This window comes from Myotis nattereri, assembly GCF_964212035.1.
Source record: "Myotis nattereri genome assembly, chromosome: 18".
In the NCBI taxonomy this organism is placed as follows: Eukaryota; Metazoa; Chordata; class Mammalia; order Chiroptera; family Vespertilionidae; genus Myotis; species Myotis nattereri.
In genome coordinates, this window is record NC_138093.1 from 36,962,630 (window position 1) to 36,988,421 (window position 25,792).

Genomic DNA, 25,792 nt, shown 5'->3' on the forward strand with positions numbered 1-25,792 from the left:
CCCTTCCAGCACACAGGACCTCTTTCTCAGAAGGTCTGGAAGTCTCATTCTAAATTTGGAAGACAAAGAACTGAAAAAAGTATAAATAGGAAAGACTTCCTCTATTTGGGGCCCAGAATTTGACAGAGACACTCTACTCTGAGTAGATGAAGACATCCCCAAGGTACCGCTAGTACTAGTGTAATAATAAAAGACTCCAAATTAATTTGACTTATTGATTAAGGCGTCTTCTGATTTATAATATAACAAGCCTACTTGGTTTTAATCATTGAGCAGCTTGACTATAGTGACTCCATTTTGTTTCTTTACTCTATTCCTCATTTCCCCCTTTGATCAAGACTTATCTATCAGAAAACATTATAGATTAAAGGAAACATTTAAAAATCCCTCAGGCCACAATGGCAATGCCTTCCTTGGACAGGGGACATGGGCTAGAGACATTCTTGCCATACCTCAGTGTACAGTTAAGTCAATATTCGTGCCAATTTTTAGGTTGTAGCATTAGGGAAGGATAAATGAAGACATTATTATATATCAGTTTCAGAATCTAGTCTCAGTCTTGTCAATAAGTAGTTCAGTTAAACAGTTGTCTCCCATTTCAGGAGGTGAAGGTGCAGGGAGCTCCCAAAGTTAGGTGGTGGTACAAGCCCTAAGGTATTTCGTAAGAGGCACCTCTATGGAAACTAAAGAAAAACAATTGCTAGGGATTGAAGCAGACTGTACTCCCAGTTTCTGAGTTCTGAAGGCAGTCAGGCAGGAAGATTTCTAGATGTCTGGCTGAAGCATCTGCATTTGGAGTGAAGGCAGGCAGCGACGATCTAATAGATTTTCCTGGTGGCAATTTGAATGTCTCTGGTAATTTTTCTGCCACAGGCACAGAGATTGTCCATAGATGAGCTATTTTGGGAAAAGTTCAGTTTCAGTTCTCAATGATTCCAAGTTAAAAAGATGGGAAAAATATTGCAAGTGTTACTTTGGAAGGAACTAGAAGATTTCAGGATTCAGTCCAGTTGGTAAGTAGGAACAAAATCTCAAAAGATGACGAGCAGCACTAGAACCTAATATCCACGAAGGCATAGTACTGAAACATAATTTTCCTCTCTAAAATCACCCTCAATTTTGCCAAAGATAGCCAAATTAAGAGAAGTTTTTTTGCAAAATAACTTTATTTTCAATAAAGTTGGCATGATATTTACACGGGAGCAGCAAGTATAGTAATTAACCATTTAGGCTCTTTTAAATCTGCTTTGATGAAATTTTTCTTAAAGAATCTCCAGATTGAACTTTCAAAGAGCTTTCCATCAGTCTTTGCCTGCAATACCTATGAATTTGAGTGAGTCCCTTTATTTTTTTCTTAAGATCCCCCAAGTATCCTGGGTTCCTGTACCTGCAAGGAAATGACCTTCCTCACTCACCTGCTAAGGCTGCTGGGAACCCTGGAAGCAAGGTACCAGTTCAATATTTCCAAGGGTATTATTGGTTTCATAAATTAATCTTAATTCCTTAAAGCTGTCTAGTCATATCTGAGTCTATGCATGTTTTCTCCAATATGACATTTCAGTCAAAGCCTTGGTAATATAACCAGTTATCAATTGTGTCCTGTTACAAATAGAACAGATTTTTATTGAAATTATGTGAAGAACAATATTGCCATGAAAAGAAGAATACTCATTGAGAGTTTCAAAATTCTGGGACAGGTAGGGAGAAAAAGGTAAGTGTTTTAATTCTGCTTACAAAGGTATAATTTACCAAATTGTTGTAAGCCATAGATCATCTAAGAGAAAAAAGGTTTCTTTATATCTAGAAAAATAAAAGATTAAAGAACCAGTAATATTTCAAATAAAAATCATAAAATTATAATTATCCCCATCAGTTCATTTGGTCCTATGTTATTAATTCTTAGTGATCTTGATCCTTTCTTTGCCATTTCATAAATGCAATTTTTCCTCAGTTCTGCAAATTTTCATCCATTTTAATGGTATGATCTGAAAGTAGATCAGAAACCTGTATTTTAGAGTTAGTGTCAGAGTTCTTTTGTTCATGAATCTCTCAAAAGATGAAACATATTTGCAAAAGGTATCAGAGTAAGACAATGAATCTCTGTAAATGCAAGGACTTAGAGTGACAAGGTTAAAGATCTGAGGACAGTGCAGCTGACAAAGAAATTTGCTTTTCTCTAAAACACTCAACATTTTAAGATAGCAATTAGAATTGCAAATGAAAACATATCAGGACATTGTAGATTCTTAGAAATTCCATATACTTTCTAGAACATTTATTTTAATAATAGTATTTATCATGCATACAAATACAACATAATAATTATTTGCCAATGTTTTCCATATAATTTTAGCATATAAAATAGGCCTAATTAGTGTAATACCCTCTATTTTTTATATAAAGAGAGAAAGAGATTTCTTTTAAGATGTTTCAGGGATCCTTTTTGAAAAAATATTAAAATTATGTTCAGGGTAAGAGAAAGGCTCTAATTTTTGAATCTTGGAAAGTTTGTCAAGTATATCAAGAGTTTTAAAACACTTGGTCAAATAGAAGCATAGGTCACCATGACATAATACTTAGTTACCTGTTTAATTATTGTGACAGTACAGACTTCACAGGCAATACAGAAAGTTAAATAGATGTAAGCAAAATTTAGATCTTTAAAAATTAAGATGACTTGGTTTACTTAAGCAATCAAAGACCTGAGGATACAGTGCACAGAAAATGGTCTTAATAAAACACAAATCTTTACTTTCCCTTTATAACTTTTTATTAAGAACATACTAATAGTACAATAAGAATCTCCTTTTAACAGAGAGAAAACCAAATATAGTTTTATAGCAGTGCACTTTTGCTATTAAAAGAAAGCTAACTTAAATAAATATATTCCAATCTTAACTTGACCCTATGTAAAAAAAAAATTTTTTTTAAGATTGCTTTCCCATTACAACTTTAATAAACCTTCTACAATAATCACATACCATTCAGTTTTTGTTCTATCTTTACTTTAGGACAGAATTACTTCTTTTTTTCTTTCAACAAAAACAACCCCATGTCCTTTTATATCTTTTCTTATCCAAAAACACACTCTATTTTCCTTTTCCTCAACAAAAATGCATCCTTTTTTTAAATTCATTCTTTTACCAAAACATATATTAATTCCTTCCATATTAATTAGAATTCTTAATCCTTAGGAGCCTTAATTTCTAGTGAAAACTAAAAGTAAGCAATTACGAGTTATTATATCAACATTTATACATTGGCAAACTCACGAATACACTTTATAACCTCTAGAATCTAGGCTTTTTCACTGAAAACTATATAATTTTTAGAAACATATAAATCCTCAACAAAGTACATAACATATTCATTAACAGATTCAAACTTATTTTTTAGTTTCTCTGTAATAAGTCAGAAATAGATAGACTTACTTAGCAATTAATGTTTCAGTGTTTTATCTTATTTGGAAATGATCTATATATTCAATAAATTTAATTTGACTCATCATTTAACTTAACTTGACAAAACTCTATGGTTTCAAGTTACCAAAATATTTTGAAAAACTGTGTAAGTAGACATTCCATAAACATGCATATTGTTCACCTAACACTTTTTATCCCATCTACATCTATTTATTTTATTTGTTCTCAATAATTATGTTTAGGTTACCCTGACAATTTTATCATATCATTATCTTTCTTGCAGACAAATTTTACAACATGAACTTATTTGGATATTAAACCCAGGTAGAATGAAAGTATTGTACTTATTTCTGGTAACTCTAAAGGCATGCCTAACTAATCAAACCAAACTTAAATAGCTTTACAATCAAGTGTTTCCCCCGATCATGTGATCCTGAAAAGCATTGGGGTTAGTTTCTATTGTGTTTTTGAGAATTTTTATGTAAGTGCTTAAGTTCTTTAAGCCAATTAAACAGAACTCTTTACAAAAGAATTCTGGTAATATCCTCTGGAGGTAGGCATACATAGACATAGACATAGACATAGACATAGACATAGACATAGACATAGACATAGACATAGACATATACAGACAGTCACAATCAGAGACCTGGTAGTTTTCTTTTTAAAATTTTAGCCACAACAGGGACAATAAGGCATCCCCACCGCACACACTAATTTAGAGCAGTTCGAATAAGTGAAGTTCACTTGTTCAGATGGCTAAGGCCGTTTTTTAATTCATATTTGTGGAGAAGACAATTAAGATTTATATTTGTCCTTGGGAAGGAGAATTGGAGCCAGAGTGCCCATTTGTGCTTTTTTAGAAGACACTTGTTTTCTATTTTCTTTGTCCGTCTGAGGAATTGAGGATAGTAAGGAGAGGTGGGCTTTGAGCTGCTTCTAGAATTGCAGTTCTGGTTTTGCAAAGATCTGTAAAATTAGAACAGTTATTCTCAATTCCCCAAAGAATTGGGTTGTGACTTAAGTGACATCATAGGTTGATCTACCTGTCTAACTACACTGTTCCTAATTTGCTTCTTTCCCTCTGGGTACATAGTTTTATGTTAACTTAGGGGAAGAGGCTTTAAAAAATTCCCATTAGGCTTGAAATTTGCAACTTCCAATTTTGCCAAATTTCTGTTCAAAAAGTTATTAAATCCTTTTGTTGACAGTGGTGTTAGACCTCGGGTACGTAGTTCTGCTAAAAAAGAATCCAGAGCCAAGAACTCTAATGCAAGAAGTTTATTGAAAAAATCACAGAGGTAGATGAATGGAGCCAACTGGGCTGTGTGGGCTCAGGAAAGGAGAGAGAGAGAGAGAGAGAGAGAGAGAGAGAGAGAGAGAGAGAGAGAGAGAGAGAGAACATACTGGGTCCCTTACCTTAAGGCAGCGGTTCTCAACCTGTGGGCCGCGACCCCTTTGGGGGTCGAACAACCCTTTCACAGGGGTTGCCTAAGACCATCGGAAAACACACATATATAATTACATATTGTTTTTGTGATTAATCACTATGCTTTAATTATGTTCAATTTGTAACAATGAAATTGGGGGTCACCACAACATGAGGAACTGTATTAAAGGGTCGCGGCATTAGGAAGGTTGAGAACCACTTGCTTTAAGGGTTTTTATCTGTTTTCTAAAAGCAGACATTGCAGGAGAGATCTCGGAGAAGGATCTCAATAGCATACGTACTAGCTTTCCAGGTGTGTCCTTTCAGGGTCATGTCTCTACTGATTGGCCAGTGCTAAGGGAGGGGGTCATTAGTCATTGCATCTGGTCCTGATGTCAGTCAGAGAACACTTCATCTGGTTTGGCTGCTTTTCTGAGCCTGGAGCTGAAACACAACTGAGGCCTCGATGTTATTTCCAATTTAACCAAAACTCTGTCTCCATGGTCAACAGACCTGAGGCCTCGAGGCCTGTTCCCAAGACTATTCAATGGGTGTTAAAACCTTGTTGTCCTGAGGGCTTAATGCGTAAGGGAGTGGTTGTGCAAGGGCTTGAATGGGAGTCCTGTGAGGCTATTCTCTGTCCCCCTTGTTCCTCCTCTACAGGGGTCTAAAACCGCATGACTAGTGATATGAAAAAGCGCAGGGCTAGTAGCAATGCTAGGGGAGGAAAGGTCACCTTGGGGTAAGGTCCTAGCCTATAATGCTTGTTTTTTCTAGTTTTGCCTGTTTCTAGGCACCTGGGACTTCCCACCCTGGTGACATTGGGTACCTGGCCTACTGTTCCTGCTCTGCTCATACCCGTCTAATTGCCTACTTGGTCGTTTTTGAAATATCTGGTCAGGTTTCAGGCAGGAGAAACAGTAAGAAATTTAAAGCACCTGATCAGATGGCCAACGTTTCTTTTAGAGGATTTTTTTAAAAGTCAATTTGCCTTTTAGAGGCTTCTGCATATCAATCAAAGAATGCATGCATTGTCCCAGAGGTTTGGAGGGCCCTCAGTGTGGACTTAAAGTTTTTCCTGAGCCGTGTTGATTGAAAATTAATATCTAGTAGGCCTTTCATCACCAAAAAGGATTTATTCAGGAAAAAGAGAGTTGCAATCCTGTGCCCTCAGGCATGGCAAGCCACGTGCACGCTCTGCCTGGCCTGCCAAGATGGAGAGGTATTTACTCAAGGGAAGAGGAAGTTAAGAGAAGGGGAAATTAGAACCAGAGAACTTTATTATAAGCATACAGTTTTTCCTGTAGAGTTCTTGCAGACTCTTGCAATTGCGTAGACTTTCAGAAGCCCTAGCTCCTCCCATAAATTCTCGGACATTGGGCTTTCTTAAGGTTTCATCTAGTCTTTATCAATGACCATTAGAATTTTAAATTATTTTGGCTAAGTTGGTTCATTTTATTAAAAATAAAAGGCACAGCCCAGCTCTATCAATGAATAGAGCGTGGGCCTGTGGACTGGAGGGTCCTGGGTTTGATTCAGGTCAAGGACACATACCCAGGTTGCGGGATCGATCCCCAGTAGGGGGCGTGCAAGAGTCAGTCAATCAATGATTCTCTCTAATCACTGATGTTTCTCTCTCCCCCTCTCCCTTCCTCTCTGAAATCAATAAAAAATATATTTGAAAACTAAAAATAAAGTGCACAGCCCAGCTGGTGAGGCTCAGTGACTAAGTGTTGACCCAGGAACCAAGAGGTCACTGGTTCCATTCCTGGTCAGGGCACATATCCAGGTTGTGGACTGGATCCCCTGTAGGAGGCAGCCAATCCATGATGTTTCTCTCTCATCTCAGTGATGTTTCTATCTCTCTATCCCTCTCCCTTCCTCTCTAAAAACACTAAAAACACATTTAAAAAATAAATAAAAAAATAAAGGACACAAAAGAAAGGTCCAAAATGTGTGTGTGTGTGTGTGTGTGTGTGTGTGTGTGTGTGTATAGCTAGAGTTGCCAAGAAGGGTACTTTTTGGGAACTTTTGCAGGGTCTCATGTTAAAGATAAATCCCCCTGAAAGCTGTGGTCAGACAAAAAAACAAGAGACATTAAATGTATATTTGAATCATTTAGTGTCTTAGAGGCCTCTAAATACCAATTGCAAAATGCCTCCAATTTAGCTTGCTCAGCATTTCTAAAATCTCTAATTGTGCACTTAAATAGAATATTTTTGAAATCTCAAAAGTTCCCCACAGTGGGCACTGTAATTCTAAATTGTTCTTCTTATCAGAAGTCCATTGAGACAAATATTTAGCAGAAGATAGACCATAATTCCAGCTGACCTTCTAGAAGGGAGTTGTCCTTCTGTAACAGACTTAAAAAGAGGGTACCCCATCACAAAAACTGGTATCAGAGTATCCAAGAATAAATACTCTAAATCTGAACTGAAGGAGGGAGGTTTAGAACCAAGGTGACTCATCACTGGAATCCTGGAGCTGTCGAGGAGACAAAGCCTCGTTTCAATCCAACAACAGCACCGGAAATGAAGCACAGTTTTCTTTGGATTCCATGACACCTGACACCATATACCCTGGTATGTCGACTGAACTCAAAAAAGGGTATGGAGGCTTTGGTAGAAATAAATGATAAAAAATGTATTCAAGAGTCTTAGAGTTTGCAAACTGTAAAGACAAGTAGGCAAAACCCCAGGAGTGTTCCAAAGAAGAAGGAAAAGTTGAGTTCCGTAAAACATGCATTCGTGGGAATAGTCAGTCCTGCATTCTTAGCTGTAGGACTGACTGGTCGAGGACAGGTATCAGCCAGATCAGTTGGTCTGGATGATGGGTGCCAGGTGGTCTGGATATGTGAGTCCTTCAGGAGGTAACCAGAGGGTTCTCTGGAGGTCTGATGTGTATCCAGGCATCGATGCAGGCCTGGAAAGTTCAAACGTTTTTAAGTTCCCAGGTTGTTAAAATGAGAATAGAATGGTTGCCTCCTGCCTCAGCCTACCTGATTTTAGGAATTGAGCAGTTTGACTATAGTGACTCCATTTTATTTCTTCACTCTGTTCCTTAGACTTCTCATCTACTTGTGTTGAAGAACCTGTCTTTCTTTTTTTTTAAATTTCCAATCCTTTGAGGAGCGTTACTTTTGTAGAATACAATAAAAGCAAACTACTAAGAAAATGAAATTAAAAAGGGTTTACAAAATACAAGTCCTAATTTTTTATGATTATATTAAACAAGCATAAAACCGCTCTGTCGGATTGCTATAAAAGTTTTTAAGTTTTTTTATTTCAGTTGCACTACTTATCTTCTACTGATAGACACAAATCACAGACCGGCCCCAGTCCTCAGACCAGCTGTTGAGTATCACTGGGATAGGGTAGGGGTGGTGGAGGGTGGGGTGGGGGTGGGGGGGGGAGGAATGAAAACGCAGGCACGAGGCAGTCTTTGGGGATAACCACAAAGGCTGGTTCCTTCCTGGTCCCCATCATCAGTGTTTTTTTCATGAGTTGCCTTGTCTGTTTTGTTTTTTTTTTAAATATATCTTATTAATATTTTACAGAGAGGAAGAGAGAGGGATAGAGAGTTAGAAACATCAATGAGAGAGAAACATTGATCAGCTGCCTCTTGCACACCCACTACTGGGGATGTGCCTGCAACCAAGGTACATGCCCTTGACTGGAATCGAACCTGGGACCCTTCAGTCCGCAGGCTGACGCTCTATCTATCCACTGAGCCAGACCGGTCAGGGCTGTCTTGTCTGTTTTGACTCTTTACAAGGGGCACCTGTTTATAGAAGGTGTGGCAAGGGCTTGGGTTCTGCAGGCACTTCCTGGTTGACCAGTGAGGACCCTGCACTTCTAGGTGACGTGGCGTGCGTGGCTCAGTCATGCTGGCACAATGAGAGAGGCACAGGGGATGGGGACCAGATGTATTCTGGACATGGACTGGACAGGTGATGAGAAGATGAGGAGGAGGAAGAAGAGGATGGAGAGGGGTTAGAGTGGGAGAAGGGAAGGAGGAAAAGGGAATAAAAGAGAAGTGAGAAAAAATGCCAGCATGGGTTATCTTACTAGTTCTCTGGGCCTCTCTGTCTTATCCACTGTCTTTACTCAGAGCCGAACCCCAGGCAATTAAGTTTCCAAAGGTGAGTGGATGAGTGTAGTTCATGCTTGATGAAGGATGTATTTCGGAGGTAGACCAGGCTTTTAAAACTTTAATGTTCATACAAATTGCCTGGAGACCAGGTTGGGATTCGACAGTCTGGTACTGGGTCTGTGTTTGCCTTTTTAATAAGTTCAAGGGGAAATGCTAGATGTTTGAAGCTCCTTTCATTCCAGGAGTTCTCTGAAAGTGCCTACTTCTTCTTAGGAGAGGTGGGTGGGTTTGGTGTAGGCCAGCATCTGTGACAGGGACTCACTGTGATTCCCGCGCAGAGACCTGCAAGGCTGGGGCCAGGGCCCAGACTGGCAAGTATACTAGTAACTGATCCCTCAGTGACCACTCAGACATAAGGAATGTGGGTGCCTTAAACAAACCAAACCAAACTACAGGCCCTGCAAATGACTTACACTGGTGAACTATATGAAAAAATAGCTTATATAATCTTAAAAAAAATAGATTCTACAGCCATGTATCTCTTTTTAAGTATGTAAGGGCAAAGTGAGTTTCCTCATGTACTCCTCACACGAAGGCTTTGGACTAGCCTCGGTTCCATCAACCTGGAAACCAGGAAGGGTTTGCACGTGAAAGGCAGCATTCGTGGTGCTGGCCCTTGGTCTCACTGAACCTCAGGGTCCCCTCAGCCCTCACCTCACAAGCAGCTTGAAAGTTGGAAATGCTGTACAGGAGCAGCTCACGGCCAGCCCTCTGGGATGTGCAGGTTGATGAGCTCTCCTTACAGGTCAGGCCAAGCACATCCAAAGGGACTGAGGACCATAATAGAAAGCATTTACATATACATTGAGTGGCCAGATTATTATGACCATCCCATCAGTACTTCATTGACACTTCCAAAAATACTGAATATTGAAAACTTCCTAAGCAAATACTCTCAAGGTTTTATTATTATTATTATTTGCATAACTAATTCACTTCATTGTACTGATGGGGTGGTCATAATAATCTGGCCTCTCAGTGTATATAGAGAGAAGGGACTCTGACCTTGCACTTGTGTGGCAATAACACATCTGTGGCTGCTGTGGCCAGTTCACTGCTTGAACCTGATGTGTGTGTGGGGATTGCCCTTCCCACACCTTTTCCTGCTCTTCGGCTAAGAGGGGGACTCAGAGTTCGTTCAGGTGCTCCTTGAGTTTCCTCAGAACCCCGACCAGGACAAAGGGCTCAGAGGCTTCCTGAGTGCTGGGCCTGGAAACTGGAGGACCCAAAGAATGGGATGGGACCCCACTGGCCTCCTGGGGAGCACAGGAGGCTTCGGGGGTGTGTGTGCTGGGAGGACATCATCACCAGGAGAGGACCTCCTTGAAGTACCCAAGGGGATCTTTGCGGATCCTGCTTCTTACATTCAGCCCTTTGGCTGGAACTTCACCAAGATGCAAGCATTTCATCTCAGCGCAGATGTTAGCAATGACCTGTGGGAGAGTTGGGTCGAGATGAGGAAGCAGATGTAAACAAGAGGATAAGGAAAGGGCAGGAGTCCACTCACCGTTTCCCCCAAGGTTGACTCCACAGGCCTGGCTGAGGGGAGCAGGGAAGCACACTTGGGCCAGGGCATTGGTGCTCCCAGCACATCGCCCCCCACCTCCTTGCAGCTGTCTCCCTGGGGAGAGCACGGACCAGCCCAGGGAGCACTGTTCCCCCTTTTACTCCTCGGGACCCCAACTCTCAATCTGCGAACAGGCAGGCCCGGGAGCCGGGAGACCCGGGGCTCCACCCAGTTAAACCACAGCAGCTGTGTGACCCCAGGCCAGTCGCTTGGCCTCTGAGTCACCGCTTCCTCACCAGGGGGTGGAGGTAATAATGACCGTCTCACACGGACTTTAGTGAGAACCGAGAGTGATGAACTTGTCAGAGTTCCTTTAAAAATACCTACATTAGATCCTGAGTGTGTACCAGGAACTCTTTCAGGAGTGAGGATTATGCTATTATATTAATCCCACATCAGTCTTGCAAAGCAGGGAGTATCAATTCCTTCTCATACGGAGGTGAGGAAACAAGGCTTGGCGAGGTTACTCACTCTACAGTCACTTCCCTGAGAGGTGGAACTGGATGCAAATACTGCACCTTTGCACACGTGGAACATCCTCTCAATGAGAAAAGACCCAATGACCCTCCCGACTCTGGGTTTCAGATCCCTTCACCTGCACGCCAGGGAAAGCAGCCGAGAGCGTGAGTTGGGAGCAGATCGCCCCCCCCCCCCCCCCCAAAATCATGCGTTCACCTTTGCTGCCCTAACAGGAGTAAAGCAGTCACATTTCCTTATCTTGCCAGTGAGAACCATATATTCTGAGGTTGGTTTCTTCTCTCCTTTCTTAGGTTTAAGTCTTCATTGCTACCCTTCTCAGGAAGGACCTGGGCCATCTGTCCTTTCCCATCTGCCCTGGGGTAACTGCCCCTGAGTCAGGAGATTCCTCTATCCCAGTGGTCGGCAAACTCATTAGTCAACAGAGCCAAATAGCAACAGTACAACGATTAAAATTTCTTTTGAGAGCCAAAATTTTTCAACTTAAACTATATAGGTAGGTACATGGTTATTAACTTAATTAGGGCACTCCTAAGGCTTAGGAAGAGCCACACTCAAGGGGCCAAAGAGCCGCATGTGGCTCTCGAGCCGCAGTTTGCCGACCATGGCTCTAGTGTCCCTTATGGGAGGAAGCAGAAACCCTAGGCTGACTCAAACCCATTTCACAGAACAAGAATGGAAATCTCAGAGCAGGCGAGCTATGAAAAAGCTCCCTTTTCTGAACGCCTATGACATACCAGAGGATCTTTAAGGTTTCTAGAATCCAGGTTCTATTCCAATTAATTAATAATAGTCTTGCAAAGCAGGCATTCTCTCCACTTTATGGATTAGGCTTAGGGAGTTTAAATAACTTGCCTACTCACACAGTGAGTACCTTGAGTCAGGTTGTGAACTCAGTTCTGCCTGACTCAGAAACCTGCATCTTCCCTCCCTCTGCTGGAGAGAGGACCAGCCGCTCCCTGTCCCCGCCTTCCTAGCTCTAGCAGCATGGCTGGAGCCTGTGGTCTTCATGACTTCCTCTGATAGCTGAGAATGTCCTGTTTCAACTTAGACTCTGGGGCAAAGACAAATTGCATCATTCTCTTTTTTATTGCTCCACAGTGATCAGAAAAGGGCAAACGTTCCCTAGTTAGGATGGTAACAGTGGTGGTGGAGATGATGTTGAGGTGGTGATTATGGTGGTCACAGTGGTGTTTATGGTGGTGAAGAAGGAGATGACGGTGGTGAAGGAGGAGACGATGGTGGTGAAGGTAGTGGTGGCGGTGATGGTAATTTTGGTCACAAATGGTAATGGTGATGATAGTGGTAGTGACACCTCACCCTAGAACCCAAACTTCCCCTTTACATGAGGAAACATGTCAAGTTTGGCCCAAGATCACTCACCTTCACTCTTCTTTGGGGTTGTATGAATCACAGAGTAGATAATGCCTTCATCTCTTTCATTCAGGTAATGAACTGAAAGAAGGAGTGAGGCTGAAATAGGATCTGCCTGGCTGTCCCACGTCAAGATATAAGTCAGTGTCTTTGAGCTAATGATGGAGGGAAGCCAGTCAGGAGCTCTGTTGTGGCAGCGGGACATGGTCATTAATGTGGAATATCCATCTAGGCAGGAGGTGCCTGGCCCTTGTAGCAGATTCTAGCTGCCACTCCAGCCCAGCACTGTTCAAACTAGAGGTTGGCAAACTTTTTCTGTAAATGAGATAGTAAATATCTTAGGCTTCGTGGGCCATAGTCTCTGTTGCAACCACTAGGGTCTAGTGTGAAACCAGCCAGACACAAAGAAAAAACAACTTTCTTTACAAAAATGCATGTTGGCAGGGCTTGGCCCATGGCCACAGTTTGCCAAACCTTAGTCGAACCACCCCCTGCCTTCTCTCCTGGAGGTCGGCTCCCTCCTTGCTTCCCTCTCCCATCCCAACTCCACAGCACTCGCTTCTCAAGAGCCATCTGCTTCCTTCCCTGGATGACTGAATCCTGAAACTCTGGCTCACAGGGCTCCCTTCATCTCCTCCCCTTAAAAAACCCTTCCCTGCCTTCATGGCAGACCATGGTCCTGCTGGAATCCTTACCGCTGGCATACAATGGGTGCTGCTCTCCACCTGGGGCCTGGGGCCGATTCAGGGGTGAGAGGGGCCCTAGGAAATACAAAAGCAGAAATTCACCAAATACCTTCAGAGAGTAGGCTGGACAGTGGAGACAGAGAGGCTAAGAGAAAAAAATGTCAGTGGAGGCTGCTGGAGGGCCAAGGCTGGTTTGTTTATAAGGGCCAATTCACAGGTCTGGACATGGTTAATTTTTATGAGATGTTTCCTTTGAAAAACACCCTAGAGGGTAGGGTGGCACCATGGGAATCACAAACTGGTAAGAGGCAGGGTCAGAAATGATGGGGTACACTTTGCATGGAAAGGGCCCAGACCCACCATTTGGGCTGCTTTTTAGAAGGAGGAAAAGCTAATAACTTTGTACATTATATACCAGACACTGGGTTAGGGAGTTCAAATTCATGCAAAGCTCCTAATCCAGTGACCAGGACATGGCTGGACGTCTAAAAAGCTTCTTTTCCTAATTATTCAGTGTCTGTTATTCTTCACAACCACCTTGCAAAGGTCGGTACTTTTTTCTCCATTTTATAGATGAGGAAACTGAAGCTCAGAGAGGTAATTTCTCCAAGATCTAACAGTAAGTGGTGGGGACAGAATTGGAATCCAGGTTTGTATGCTTTTCTCCACTAACATGCTGCCCCTCTGGTAGCAGATGCTTCCAGAGCTTTAAACATTAGCTCTCAGGATAGAAACTGGGTCACATGTGGATTTCAGAACGCTTGGCTCATGGCCAGTGTCCAAGAAATAGTCATTAGCTCTACCTGGGTAAGATCTGTGGACATGGCGCCTCCTGAAAAACCAAGAGGACATTTATGGAGACTCAGAGAGGCCCCTGATTATTAAAGATCCCTAATGCTCACCTGTCAGGGCTGTTTCTGAGTCTTCACTCAATAAGGAGCTCTGTGAATTTGACGGGAGTCTGTTTTATGGGAAGTGTAACAACAGGTAGTGAAAGAAACCCTTTTAAACAAAGAAAGCAGAACATCTATGCCTAGGTAAGTGCTACTGGAAGTGGACTCCTTGCATGACCACATTCTAGTTCTGGTGATACTATTAGTCTAGCTCTAGGTCAAAACACTTTGAAAATCGCCTTTAGAGGTACAGTCTGTTGAATACCTTTTTTTTTTTTTTAACTTTTTAAAAAATATATATTCTTTTGATTTTTTTAAAATTAAATCTTTATTGTTCAGATTATTACATTTGTTCCTCTTTTTTTCCCCCCCATAACTCCCCTCCTCCCAGTTCCCGCCCCACCCTCCGCCCTCACTCCCCACCCACTGTCCTCATCCATAGGTGCACGATTTTTGTCCAGTCTCTTCCCGCATCTCCCACACCCCTTTCCCCCCCAAGAATAGTCAGTCCATTCCCTTTCTATGTCCCTGATTCTATTATAATCAACAGTTCATTCTGTTCATCAGATTATTTATTCACTTGATTCTTAGATTCACTTGTTGATAAATGCATATTTGTTGTTTATAATTTGTATCTTTACCTTTTTCTTCCTCTTCCTCTTCTTAAAGGATACCTTTCAGCATTTCATATAATCCTGGTTTGGTGGTGATGAACTCCTTTAGCTTTTCCTTATCTGTGAAGCTCTTTATCTGACCTTCAATTCTGAATGATAGCTTTGCTGGATAAAGTAATCTTGGTTGTAGGTTCTTGGTATTCATCACTTTGAATATTTCTTGCCACTCCCTTCTGGCCTGCAAAGTTTCTGTTGAGAAATCAGCTGACAGTCGTATGGGTATTCCCTTGTAGGTAACTGAGTTTCTTTCTCTTGCTGTTTTTAAGATTCTCTCTTTGTCTTTTGCTCTTGGCATTTTAATTATGATGTGTCTTGGTGTGGTCCTCTTTGGATTCCTTTTGTTTGGGGTTCTCCGCGCTTCTTGGACCTGTAAGTCCATTTCTTTCACCAGGTGGGGGAAGTTTTCTGTCATTATTTCTTCAAATAGGTTTTCAATATCTTGCTCTCTCTCATCTTCTGGCACCCCTATAATTCTGATGTTGGTACGCTTGAAGCTGTCCCAGAGGCTCCTTACACTATCCTCACATTTTTGGATTCTTTTTTCATTTTGCTTTTCCGGTTGGGTGTTTTTTGCTTCCTCGCATTTCAAATCATTGACTTGATTCTTGCGCTCCTCTGGTCTGCTGTCAGGAGTCTGTATATTATCCTTTATTTCAGTCAGTGTATGCTTAATTTCTAGTTGGTTCCCCAATATAAGATCGAGGGTCTCATTAGTTTTCTTGTAGATCTCATTAAGTTTATCGGCAGCTTCTAAACAGTTCTTGAGAGACCTTAAAAGTGTGGTTCTGAACTCTATATCTTCCATTGACAATTTTGTCCTGTTTCTTTGTCTCCGCATTTTGTTATGCTTTCTTGGTGCACCCCCTAGTGGTCTTTGTTCGCAGTCTTATAATTAAATCTTGATTGTTGTAGCTAATTCCAGGGAGGGTTTGACCTCCAGGCCAAGTGGCTATGAGAATCAGCTGTGTCAGCAGTGAGAGAACTTCTGTCCTCTAGGGAGGTGCTAATCTAGCCTTTGCCTGAGGCTATCCGGCACATGCCTCTGTGCAGGGCTTGGGCGGGGCGGGTCGCACAGGATCAACAGGGTGGGCTGGAGAGAGCAGTTATGGCAGCTCTCAGTCCTGTCCCCAGGGGCTCTGCCTCTCTGAGTCCCAGCACCCGCTGCAAACCTCGGAGAGAAAGCTGCACTCGCTCTGACCGAAGCCAGACAGTCCCACTTCTCCCGTTTGAGTCTGGGTCCCTAAAGACTCGCCTGTATCTGGAGCTCAGAGTCTGCGACTCCCTCCCGATTGAAAACGCCAACCTCGCGCCCTCCGCCGCCAGCCCGCTCCGCGCACTCCGCACCTCAGAATTTGACTTCAGCACTGCGCCTCCTCTGAGTGTCCGCATGCGTTTCTCTTTCCTCCTAGTTGTAGGATTTCCACTCAGCCAGCGTTCCTGTGGTTCTGGGTGATGTCCCTTCCGTTTTTTGGTTTCACTTTTGAAGTAGTTGTTCAAGGCAGCAAACTCCGGCATTAACCTATGCCGCCATCTTGGTTCTCTCTATTCTTTTGATTTTTTACAGAGAGGAAGGTAGAGGGATAGAGAGTTAGAAACATCCATCAGCTGCCTCCTGCACACTCCCTACTGGGGATGTGCCTGAAACCAAGGTACATGCCCTTGACCGGAATTGAACCTAGGACCCTTCAGTCCTCAGGCCGACGCTCTATCCACTGAGCCAAACCAGTTAGGGCTGTTGAATATCTTTAGTGGTAAATATTTTTGTTTGTTGAGGAATAAATATGCCACGTGGAAACGGTGAAGGGGCTTCCAGACCCAGGTATGGAGAATAAAGCTGTTGATCTGACCATTTTGCTTGTGTACTATGGGCCTGGGCCTGAGGGTACACAAGAGCAACATTCTAAAGAAGGCTTCGCGCCCCTGAGACTCTGAGGTCAGAGGACATCACCAGGAGTCTTATTTTCATGAGAGACAGGTGCTCCCTGTGTGGGTGGGGATGGGTGGGGAGGCAGAATCCTCACACGAAGAGGGATGCTCTTTACTCCCGATGAAAGGCACCTTCCTCTTGAGGATCTTTCACCAGTGACTGCTTCTCCACCACCTTGTCTGGGCTGGTAAGGAGCCGGCTGTGCCGTGTTGCTTTGCCTTTAATGCTCTGACTCAGGGGTGAGTGCACAGAAATACCAGGCCAGGTTGGCCAGGGGAAGGAGGCTTTAGTATAGAGGCAGGGATGGTGGAACTCACAGATCTTCAGTTCATGGCCCCATCTCCAGCTGCCTTCCCATCTAACTCTGGACCTGCCTCACCTTTCTCTGACCACACAGGTGTCAGACTCAAGACTAGAAGGAAGGGAAGTGAGGATGGGCGGTTGGACAGACAAATAGTGCTAAGTTAAGAAGGGAAGAGGAAGTTGGAGGCTGGCCCAAGCCCTAACGGAGGTGCCCGGTGAGGTGGGGGACTGGTCTAGAGATGGGGAGAGACCCTTTCAGGGGTCCTGGCTGATGGTCAGGAAGGAATACTTGGGTTGCATCACTGGTGGCCTTTCTCAAGAGAAGTTTGGCCCAGCTCCTGGAGAACTCACCACAGATTCCTTAATAGAGAGAGCTGCAAGCTTGAATAAATACATCTGGGTCTGAGGTCTATGAGAGCCATTACTTTTGCCCTTGACAAATGGAAAATAAGTATGTTGCTCCTGGAGGAAGTGGGTAAATGTGAAACTCTGTAGGTGGATTTGAAGGCCTAGAAGTAAACTGGCACCAAATAGCTTTGGCATTGGCAGACTTAAACATGGCCTGAAGCAAGTAAGGGTTAGAGTTGGCATAATCATGTGGCCACCCAAGGTGATTGATTTGAAAGCCAAATTTGATGCTTAATTATCATGCCCAAGACAGGAAGGAGAGTCTAGAGAGTATCAAAATCAATAGATTACCCAAAGTGCCATTTATCTAATCATTTACCCTCTTTTTCTCTAAAGAATCCTCTACATTCGAATTTTAACAAAAATTTGTTTTTATTCAATGACTCTGATTGGAAGAATTAGAGAATGAAGAATAGGAGATAGGGCCTCTTGGGGAACCTGCCCTGTCACCTGCGTAGCCTAGACTGGTCCAGTAAGACATTAGGAAATAGCAGCGTCGGGACCAGGTCATTGGTCAGTTCTCTCTTGTTTGTGTTTCCTTGTGATGAGTTAACACCCACTGAACACTGACCTAGGGCACAGCACTGCCCAAGGGAGCGTGTGCGTGAGTATGCGCACACACTGGAGTTCTCAGTTCTTCTTTCTCTTCTGCTAAGACCAGAGCTCTGCGGAGTTTAATGAGAGAGTTGGAGGCCTTGGCGTTTTTTTAGTCGCCTTGTCTGAGTTTTGTCCTTTGTGTGCCTCTGTCCATGCCCTAGTGTGCAGTCGTCTGTCTGTGTGCGTCTCGGGTGATTGTGTATGTGTTTCCGAAGCTGCTAAGGGTCCCTCTATGTATGACAGGTGACAAGGAGTCCCTCTTCCCACCCGATACCCAGGCGAAGAAAGCACTGGATCTGTCACGCTCTGGCATTCCGAAGGCTGGCCCGTGTCTGGCATAGGGACTCATCACCTAAGAAATTCCACAAGAGTTACTGACCAGTTTTTCTCCAGGGTCTGAAATAACCCAGACGTGCAGCAGCAATGACCATCACAACAAGCAAACTTGCAGACAGCCGAGGAACCAGACAGTTACTGCTGCTCGGAGAGGACAAGGCATGAGGTCCTGGGGGATGAGGAGGCGTGACCATGCGTGTTGAGGATGAGATTCAGAAATGTGCTCCGAACAGGCACAAAAGAGGCAGATGGCTGGCATGAGGGGCAAGCACATGGCCTGGCCTGCACACGCCCTGGAGATGGGAATCGGGGATGACTCAGAGGAGGCCAACAGGGAAGGGCCGTTATTATGGAGGACTATGTGGCCCTCGCTCTGCGCTGCCCATTCTCCATGGACTTCATTGTACCCTCCCCCCCCCCCCCCCCCGGTTCAGTGGATAGATACTCCAAGCAGGGTTCATGCTGAGTCGTGCAGTACCTGCTATGGGCTCAGCACTGTGCCCCCCTGGTGGGAGGTACGTGGAGTAGTGGGGTCTGTCCTGGCAGCATGGGGCTCGGAGCTGGGTGAGGGATAAGATGTACCATCCAGGGAGGATGTCTCAGGCTGACTTGTCTCCATGGAGACCCTGCTCTCAGCCTCACACGTGTGGTTCCCAGCATCCTGCTCTGACATCCTTGGGAAGAGAAGGGAGACAGCTTCACCGTGGGGGGCTGAGCAGTTCCCCAAAATCTCCCTCCAGGTAGAATGAGTACAGGATAGGAGGGGAGCCCCTCGGAGCCTCACAGAGAAGCTTCACCATGTCCCCCACAGTAAGGCCAGGGGACCTGGAACTCAGGGTGAGCAGAGAACAGGACACAGGAGCTGGGGCAGCACCCCAGGTGAGAGGTCAGCTGGAACACCAGGACTCCTGGCTCCTCCTCCCTTAGAGAACATTCCCCCACTCCCAGGGGGTCCCACTGCCCAATGCCCAGACCCCTGAGGAATATCTCCATCCCTCCTCCACTTACCCCACATCCTGATCTCCATCTGGGGGCTCTGTTTCTGGACCATGATGCCTCCAGGGGCTGCCTCACACCAGTAAACCCAGAGTCTCCCTGCTGGCTGCTGGGATGCAGAGCTCTGAGTGGAGGCCCCTGCTCTGCAAGGTGCAGCCCTCCTTGTAGAAGGAGAAGAGGAGCCATGAGGCTGGCCTCTGAGGGTGGAGTTTTGTCTGGCATCTCGGGGTCAGGGGGCTTCCCTCATGGGGCTTGGGAGAGGGGACGATGCTCAGCACAGGGGGCAGGAAGAGTTCTGGGGAGAAGTTAGGCCACTGCACAGGAGGGAAGTCCTACACAGTGAGGCCCCAGGAGGCTGAGGGAGACAGGATCTGGCCTCTCACCTCCCCATGGGCTCTGAGGCAACTCCCACACAGCCCCAGCCCCTGCATCCCAGAGCCAAGGGCCTTAGAGGACATCTAGTCCCCTCTGGTCTGGCCCAGGTCTCAAGAGGGGGATGGTGAGTAGCAGAGCTGGTTCAGGGCATCTTCCCACCCCTCTCCTTCTCCTGGCTCCTGATGTGTCCTAGGTGTGGGGTGGGGAGGTGGGGGTGGTGTCAGGGCATGTGGACAGCATCCTAGACAAGCTAGGGCCCTGTGGATTGGCCCTGCATCAGGAGCAGCCAGAGGGAGGGGTGTTGTCCAGAGAGCTGCTGACCTCTGAGACCAGATCCCAGAGCGGCACCTTTCTCTCCTTCAATCCCCCAGCTGGTGACTCCCCTTGAACTTGAGCCATGGCTGTCCCTGAGGTGTGTCTGCCCACGTGTAGGAAGTGCGTCGCCGCCCTAGTGCAGCTGTACTGGCCACTGTTCCTCACTGTGGCTGTCCCATGGTCAGAGGCTGGCTAGCCTAAAGAAATGGAGGGGTTTTCATCTGTGTAGACCTTCACCTGGGACAGGACTGAGTTCTTCCTTCCCTGGTATCCCAGTCAGGATGTCTCCTTCAGACACGGGTTTGGCCAAAAATGGAGGGACAGCTGGACTGTGACACCGGAACAATGTCCCCCTGGAGCTGCATGACCCTTCAATCCTTTCTCTCACTGTCTCCCAGCCGAGGGCCTCCCACTGAGAATGGAGGCCCAGACAGCACTCTGCAGCTGTCCCTGTCCCTCAGTCCTTCATGCCAGGCTAGAACAGGGTGGGACCTTGAGTGCTTTTACTCCCTTTTCCTCTTCTCTCCTCTTCTTCTCTTTATTCTTTCCCCTCCCCTCCCCTTCCCTATTCTCTGCAGCTTCTGTCTGGTCTTCTTCCCTCCCATCTCCTTATCTCCCCGTATATCCTACTTCCCCCTACCACCAGGCCAAGCTTGGGTCAAGTTGGATTCTTTTCACTTATTGCTCTGCCTCATTCCTCCTGACCTGATGCTCGCACCCCGAGGTTGGGTTCTTCGGCCCTGGCTACCTCAGGGCAGCTCCTGCCGCCTCCAGGGAGGTGCTGGAGGTGTGTGTAGCAAGCGCCACAGCCTGGGCTCCCTGCCTCCTGCTTCCCTTGTCAGGCTTCCCAGGCCCCACTGCCATTTCCACTCCCTGCAGGAAGTTTTATTTCCATGACAGTCATGGGAAGGGCTCTATAATTTCTGTCCTCATTCCTAAAACGCATTTTGTACCCTGAGGGGGATGAGAGAAGAGCCCCTGGGAACCCTGCATCATCTGCAGGGAAGCCCCAGGCTGGCCATTCTTCTTTGACAAGCCAGACACTACGGGTCTCAGATGGCCTCAGGAGCCAGGATGACGGTCCGAGCATATTGATGAGGACTCAGATAGGGAAATTTACCATATCAGCTCCTCGGAGAGGCCCAGCTACCCCGCCTTTGCCTGGATCTCCTTGGATCTTTAGGTTCCACTCCCCTCACCCTGGAAGTAATGATGCTCAAGGGTAACTGACTGAGGTGCCTGGCGTCCATGACTGCTCTTTCTAGCAGCACCAATTGTTGGTTTGCATTCTCCCTCCCTGGCGTCACAGAACATGTCCTTGAAGGTCAAAATGATTATAGGTCAGAATCCTTTCTTACCTCACAGAAAACTGTGGAGGCCAGTGGGACAGGATGGACAGGAGGGCAGGCAGCTGAGGGAGAAAGCAGGTTGATCTGCAGACAGCACACCTGTTTCTCTGGCCATGGAAAGGAGAGAAGGGAGACCTCGGCTTTGATGAATGGAGAACACAGGAGCTCCCGGCCACTGCAGGGAGACAGAGGCCAGACCACTGCAAGGAGACAGAGGCCAGACCACTGCAAGGAGACAGAGGCCAGACCACTGCAAGGAGACAGAGGCCAGGCCACTGCAAGGAGACAGAGGCCAGGCCACTGCAAGGAGACAGAGGCCAGGCCACTGCAAGGAGACAGAGGCCAGGCCACTGCAAGGAGACAGAGGCCAGGCCACTGCAAGGAGACAGAGGCCAGGCCACTGCAAGGAGACAGAGGCCAGGCCACTGCAAGGAGACAGAGGCCAGGCCACTGCAAGGAGACAGAGGCCAGGCCACTGCAAGGAGACAGAGGCCAGGCCACTGCAGGGAGACAGAGGCCAGGCCACAGCAGGGAGACAGAGGCCAGGCCACTGCAAGGAGGAGACAGAGGCCAGGCCACTGCAAGGAGACAGAGGCCAGACCACTGCAAGGAGACAGAGGCCAGGCCACTGCAAGGAGACAGAGGCCAGACCACTGCAAGGAGACAGAGGCCAGGCCACTGCAAGGAGACAGAGGCCAGGCCACTGCAAGGAGACAGAGGCCAGACCACTGCAAGGAGACAGAGGCCAGACCACTGCAGGGAGACGGAGGCCAGACCACTGCAGGGAGACAGAGGCCAGGCCACTGCAGGGAGACAGAGGCCAGGGAGACTGCTGAGGAAACAGGATGGAGTCCCAGAGCCACTCTACTGGGACCTGAGTTACCCTAGAATTACCCTCAACCTGAGACCAGTGGAGCCCTGGGTTTCTCCTCTTCCTAGGCATTAGTTAAGACTCCTGAGGGAGGACCCTAGTCTGATATTGCTCTAAACCTGTTTCTGGGAGACCTAGTCACTTAGTCACTCAACTTTTATGGTTGACTCACTGCCTGGAATCCTGTTTTGTCCCCATCCATTCATTTTTTTGGCCCAGAAACACACTTGGAGATAGAAGAGGCATAGAGAAGACTAACCAGTTTTCCTAACATAGGGAATTTCAAGAGAACAAAATGAGAAAGTTATGTTAAATAGTAGAAAGAACTTTCTGACAAAGAGGCCCTAGAGTGGGTGCTGATGTCCGTTTAATCATCCAACCACCTAACCACGAGCCACCCAACCACCCAGGTAGCCAACTACCCAGCCACTTAGCCACCCAGTCATCTAAGCAACTAGATACCTATCTGCTCAGCTACTCAGCCACTTAGCTATCAGCCACCCAGTCACCTAACCACCCAGATACCCAGCCACCCAGATACCCAGACACCCAGCCACTTAGTCACTCAACATTTATGGTTGATCCTCTGCTGTACATCAGTTCAAATGTCACCTCCATAGACATGTCTTCCTGCGACCCCCAATCAAAAGAATTCTCCCCAATCGCTATCACTAGCTCTGATTGCATTATCTCCAGAGCACTTATCACTATTTGAAATTACATTATTTATTAAATTTCCTACTTATTATCACCTGTCTGTTCAGGCTAGAATAAGCTCCATGAGAGCAGGGACTCTGCCTGTCTTGCTCACGGCCAGATATGACCTATGGCCAGGATCTGTGCTGAGAACACAGTCTGTGCTCAATAGGCAGCTGTTGAACATACATGAATGTTAGTTCTTGTACCCAGTCATGTGGGACAGGGGTTTTATATATGTGTGTGTGTGTGTGTGTGTGTGTGTGTGTGTGTGTGTGTGTGTTTATACAGTTCTTTTATATATATATATACTAGAGGCCCGGTGCACAAAAATTTGTGCACTCGGGGGGTAAGGGGAGGGGGTGTCCCTCAGCCCGGCCTGTGCCCTCTCGCAGTCTGAGACCCCTCGGGAGATAACGCCCTGCTGGCTTAGGCCTGCTCCCGGGTGGCAGAGGGTAGGCCCAATCCCTAGGTGCAGCCCCTGGTCAGGCTCAGAGCAGGGCCGATTGGGGAGTTGAGGCGCCGCCCCCTGTCATGCACAGAGCAGGGCGGATTGGGAGGTTGCGATGCCACCCTCAGTCACACTCAGGGTAGGGCCGATTGGGGGGTTGGGGCACCGCCCCTGTCACACTCAAGGCAGGGTCGATGGGGAGGTTGCGGTGCCACGCCCTGTCACGCACAGAGCAGGGCCAATCAGGGGGTTGGGGCGCTGCCCCCTGTCACGCACAGAGCAGGGCCCATCAGGAGGTTGGGGAGCTCCCCCCTGTCACGCACAGAGCAGGGCCCATCAGGGGGTTGAGGAACTCCCCTCTATCACTCACAGAGTAGGGCCGATAGGGGAGTTGGGGCACCGCCCCCTGTCACACACCAAGCAGGGCGGATCAGGGGGTTGGGGCGCCACCCTCTATCACCCACAGAGCAGGGCCGATCAGAGGGTTGGGGCACCGCCACACTCACACTCAGGGCAGGGCCGATGGGGAGGTTATGGCTCTACCCTTTCACACACAGAGCAGGGCCCATGTGTGTGGGGGGTGGGGGGGTTGGGGCGCCTCACCCTGTCACACACAGAGCAGGGCCGATCAGGGGGTTGGGGCGCCACACCCTGTCATACACAGAGCTGCAGGGCGATCAAGGGGTTGGGGAGCTCCCCCGTATCAGGCACAGAGCAGGGCTGATCAGGAGGTTGGGGCGCCTTCCCCTGTCACGAACAGAGCAGGGTGGATAGGGAGGTTGTGGCCCCGCCCCCTGTCACACACAGAGCCGCCGGGCAATCAGGGGGTTTGGGCGCTGCCCCCTGTCACTCTGATCCCGGTGCCAGGAGGCCTCTCAGCTCAGCTGATCCCGGGGCTGGGAGGCATATTACCCTTTTACTATATAGGATAGAGGCCTGGTGCACGTGTGGGGGCCGGCTGGTTTTCTCTGAAGGGTGTCCTGGATCAGGGTGGGTGTCCCCACTGGGGTGCCTGGCCAGCCTGGGTGAGGGGATGATGGCTGTTTGCAGCTGGTCACACACCCTTCAGGGTGGGGGTCCCCACTGGGGTGCCTGGCCAGTCTGGATGAGGGGCTGAGGGCTGTTTTCAGGCTGGCGGGTGACGGAAGCTCCCAACTGCTCCTTTTTTTCTTTTTTATTCTGGGCCAGCTTTAGCTCTGAGGCTCCAGCTCTTAGGCCTCCGCTGCTGAAAGCAGGTATCTGGTTTGTTTTGGTTCTATAATCGAAACAATGTATAACTCCAGCTCTGAGATCCCGGGCTCGCTAAAAGCAGGTTTCTGGGGTTTTGTTTAGCTTCTATATTTGTTACAATGTTTCTTAAACTGCAGGCTCAGAGGCCGGCAAGGCAGGCGGGGAACGTTGGTTTCCTCCGTCACTGAAGCAAGCAAGCCTCATGTTAGTTTCAAGCTGCCTGGCTGCCGGCCGCCATCTTGGCTGGCAGTTAATTTGCATATCGCCCTGATTAGCCAATGGGAAGGATAGCAGTTGTACGCCAATTACCATGTTTCTCTTTTATTAGATAGGATGTGTGTGTACACATATATGTATATATGTATACACATACTCATCTATAATAATAAAAGCATAATATGAAAATCGACTGAACAACCAAACAGCAGAATGACCATCCGGACGACCTTCCAGATGACCACACTATGACATGCACTGGCACCAGGTCAGCCAAGGTGGGTGTGATGTGATTGGTCAGGGGGCCGCCATCGCCCCATGATCACCCCGCAGAGGGAGGCCCAGGCCACCGGCCTGCAGGGTGATCAATGGGGGGGAATGGGGACTCTGCGATTGCCCCAAAGACACAAGTCCAGGCCACCTTCTGCACGACGATCGATTGGGTAGCCCTGCAATCGATCACCTCATGATTGATCATCCTGCAAAGGGATGATCTAGTTATCGTGGCACCAGTGCGTGTCATAGTGTGGCCATCTGGAAGGTCGTCCGGACGGTCGTTCTGCTGTTTGGTCATTCGGTCGATTTTCATATTATGCTTTTATTATTATAGATTATTATAGATGAGTATGTGTATACATATATACACATATACATATATACGTATATACATATATACATATATACACATATAAGTGCACACACACACACACATATATAAAAGAACTGTATAAACACACACACACACACACACATATAAAGCCCCTGTCCCACATGACTGGGTACAAGAACTAACATTCATGTGTGTTAGGCCCAGTGCACGAAATTCGTGTGTGGGAGGGGGGTGTCTCTCAGCCTGATTTATATATATATAAGTATATATATATATTTAAAACTCTACAATGGACCTAAAAATATAAACTTTATAATGTTTGGCTACAACTCTCCAAACTAATGTCTCTTTCCTTCCATGAGATCATCTGTCAAAATTCTTGTCATTCTAGCTTTTGCCGCAATAATACTAGCAAGGGGCAAAACTGGGGACCTCGCC

General features: G+C 46.5%; 1 protein-coding gene across 1 annotated transcript; it reads right to left on the bottom strand.

Moving 5' to 3' along the window:
* Positions 1-10,307: 10,307 nt before the first annotated feature.
* FCRL6 (Fc receptor like 6) lies at positions 10,308-21,181 on the bottom strand (the record flags this gene model as incomplete). The annotated part of the gene is given in 10 exon segments (XM_081113304.1): positions 10,308-10,436; positions 10,511-10,542; positions 12,431-12,502; positions 13,117-13,182; positions 18,289-18,414; positions 18,828-18,976; positions 18,978-19,107; positions 19,254-19,342; positions 19,344-19,573; positions 21,131-21,181. Coding segments are annotated over 10 exon segments (1,074 nt in total).
* Positions 21,182-25,792: the final 4,611 nt, after the last annotated feature.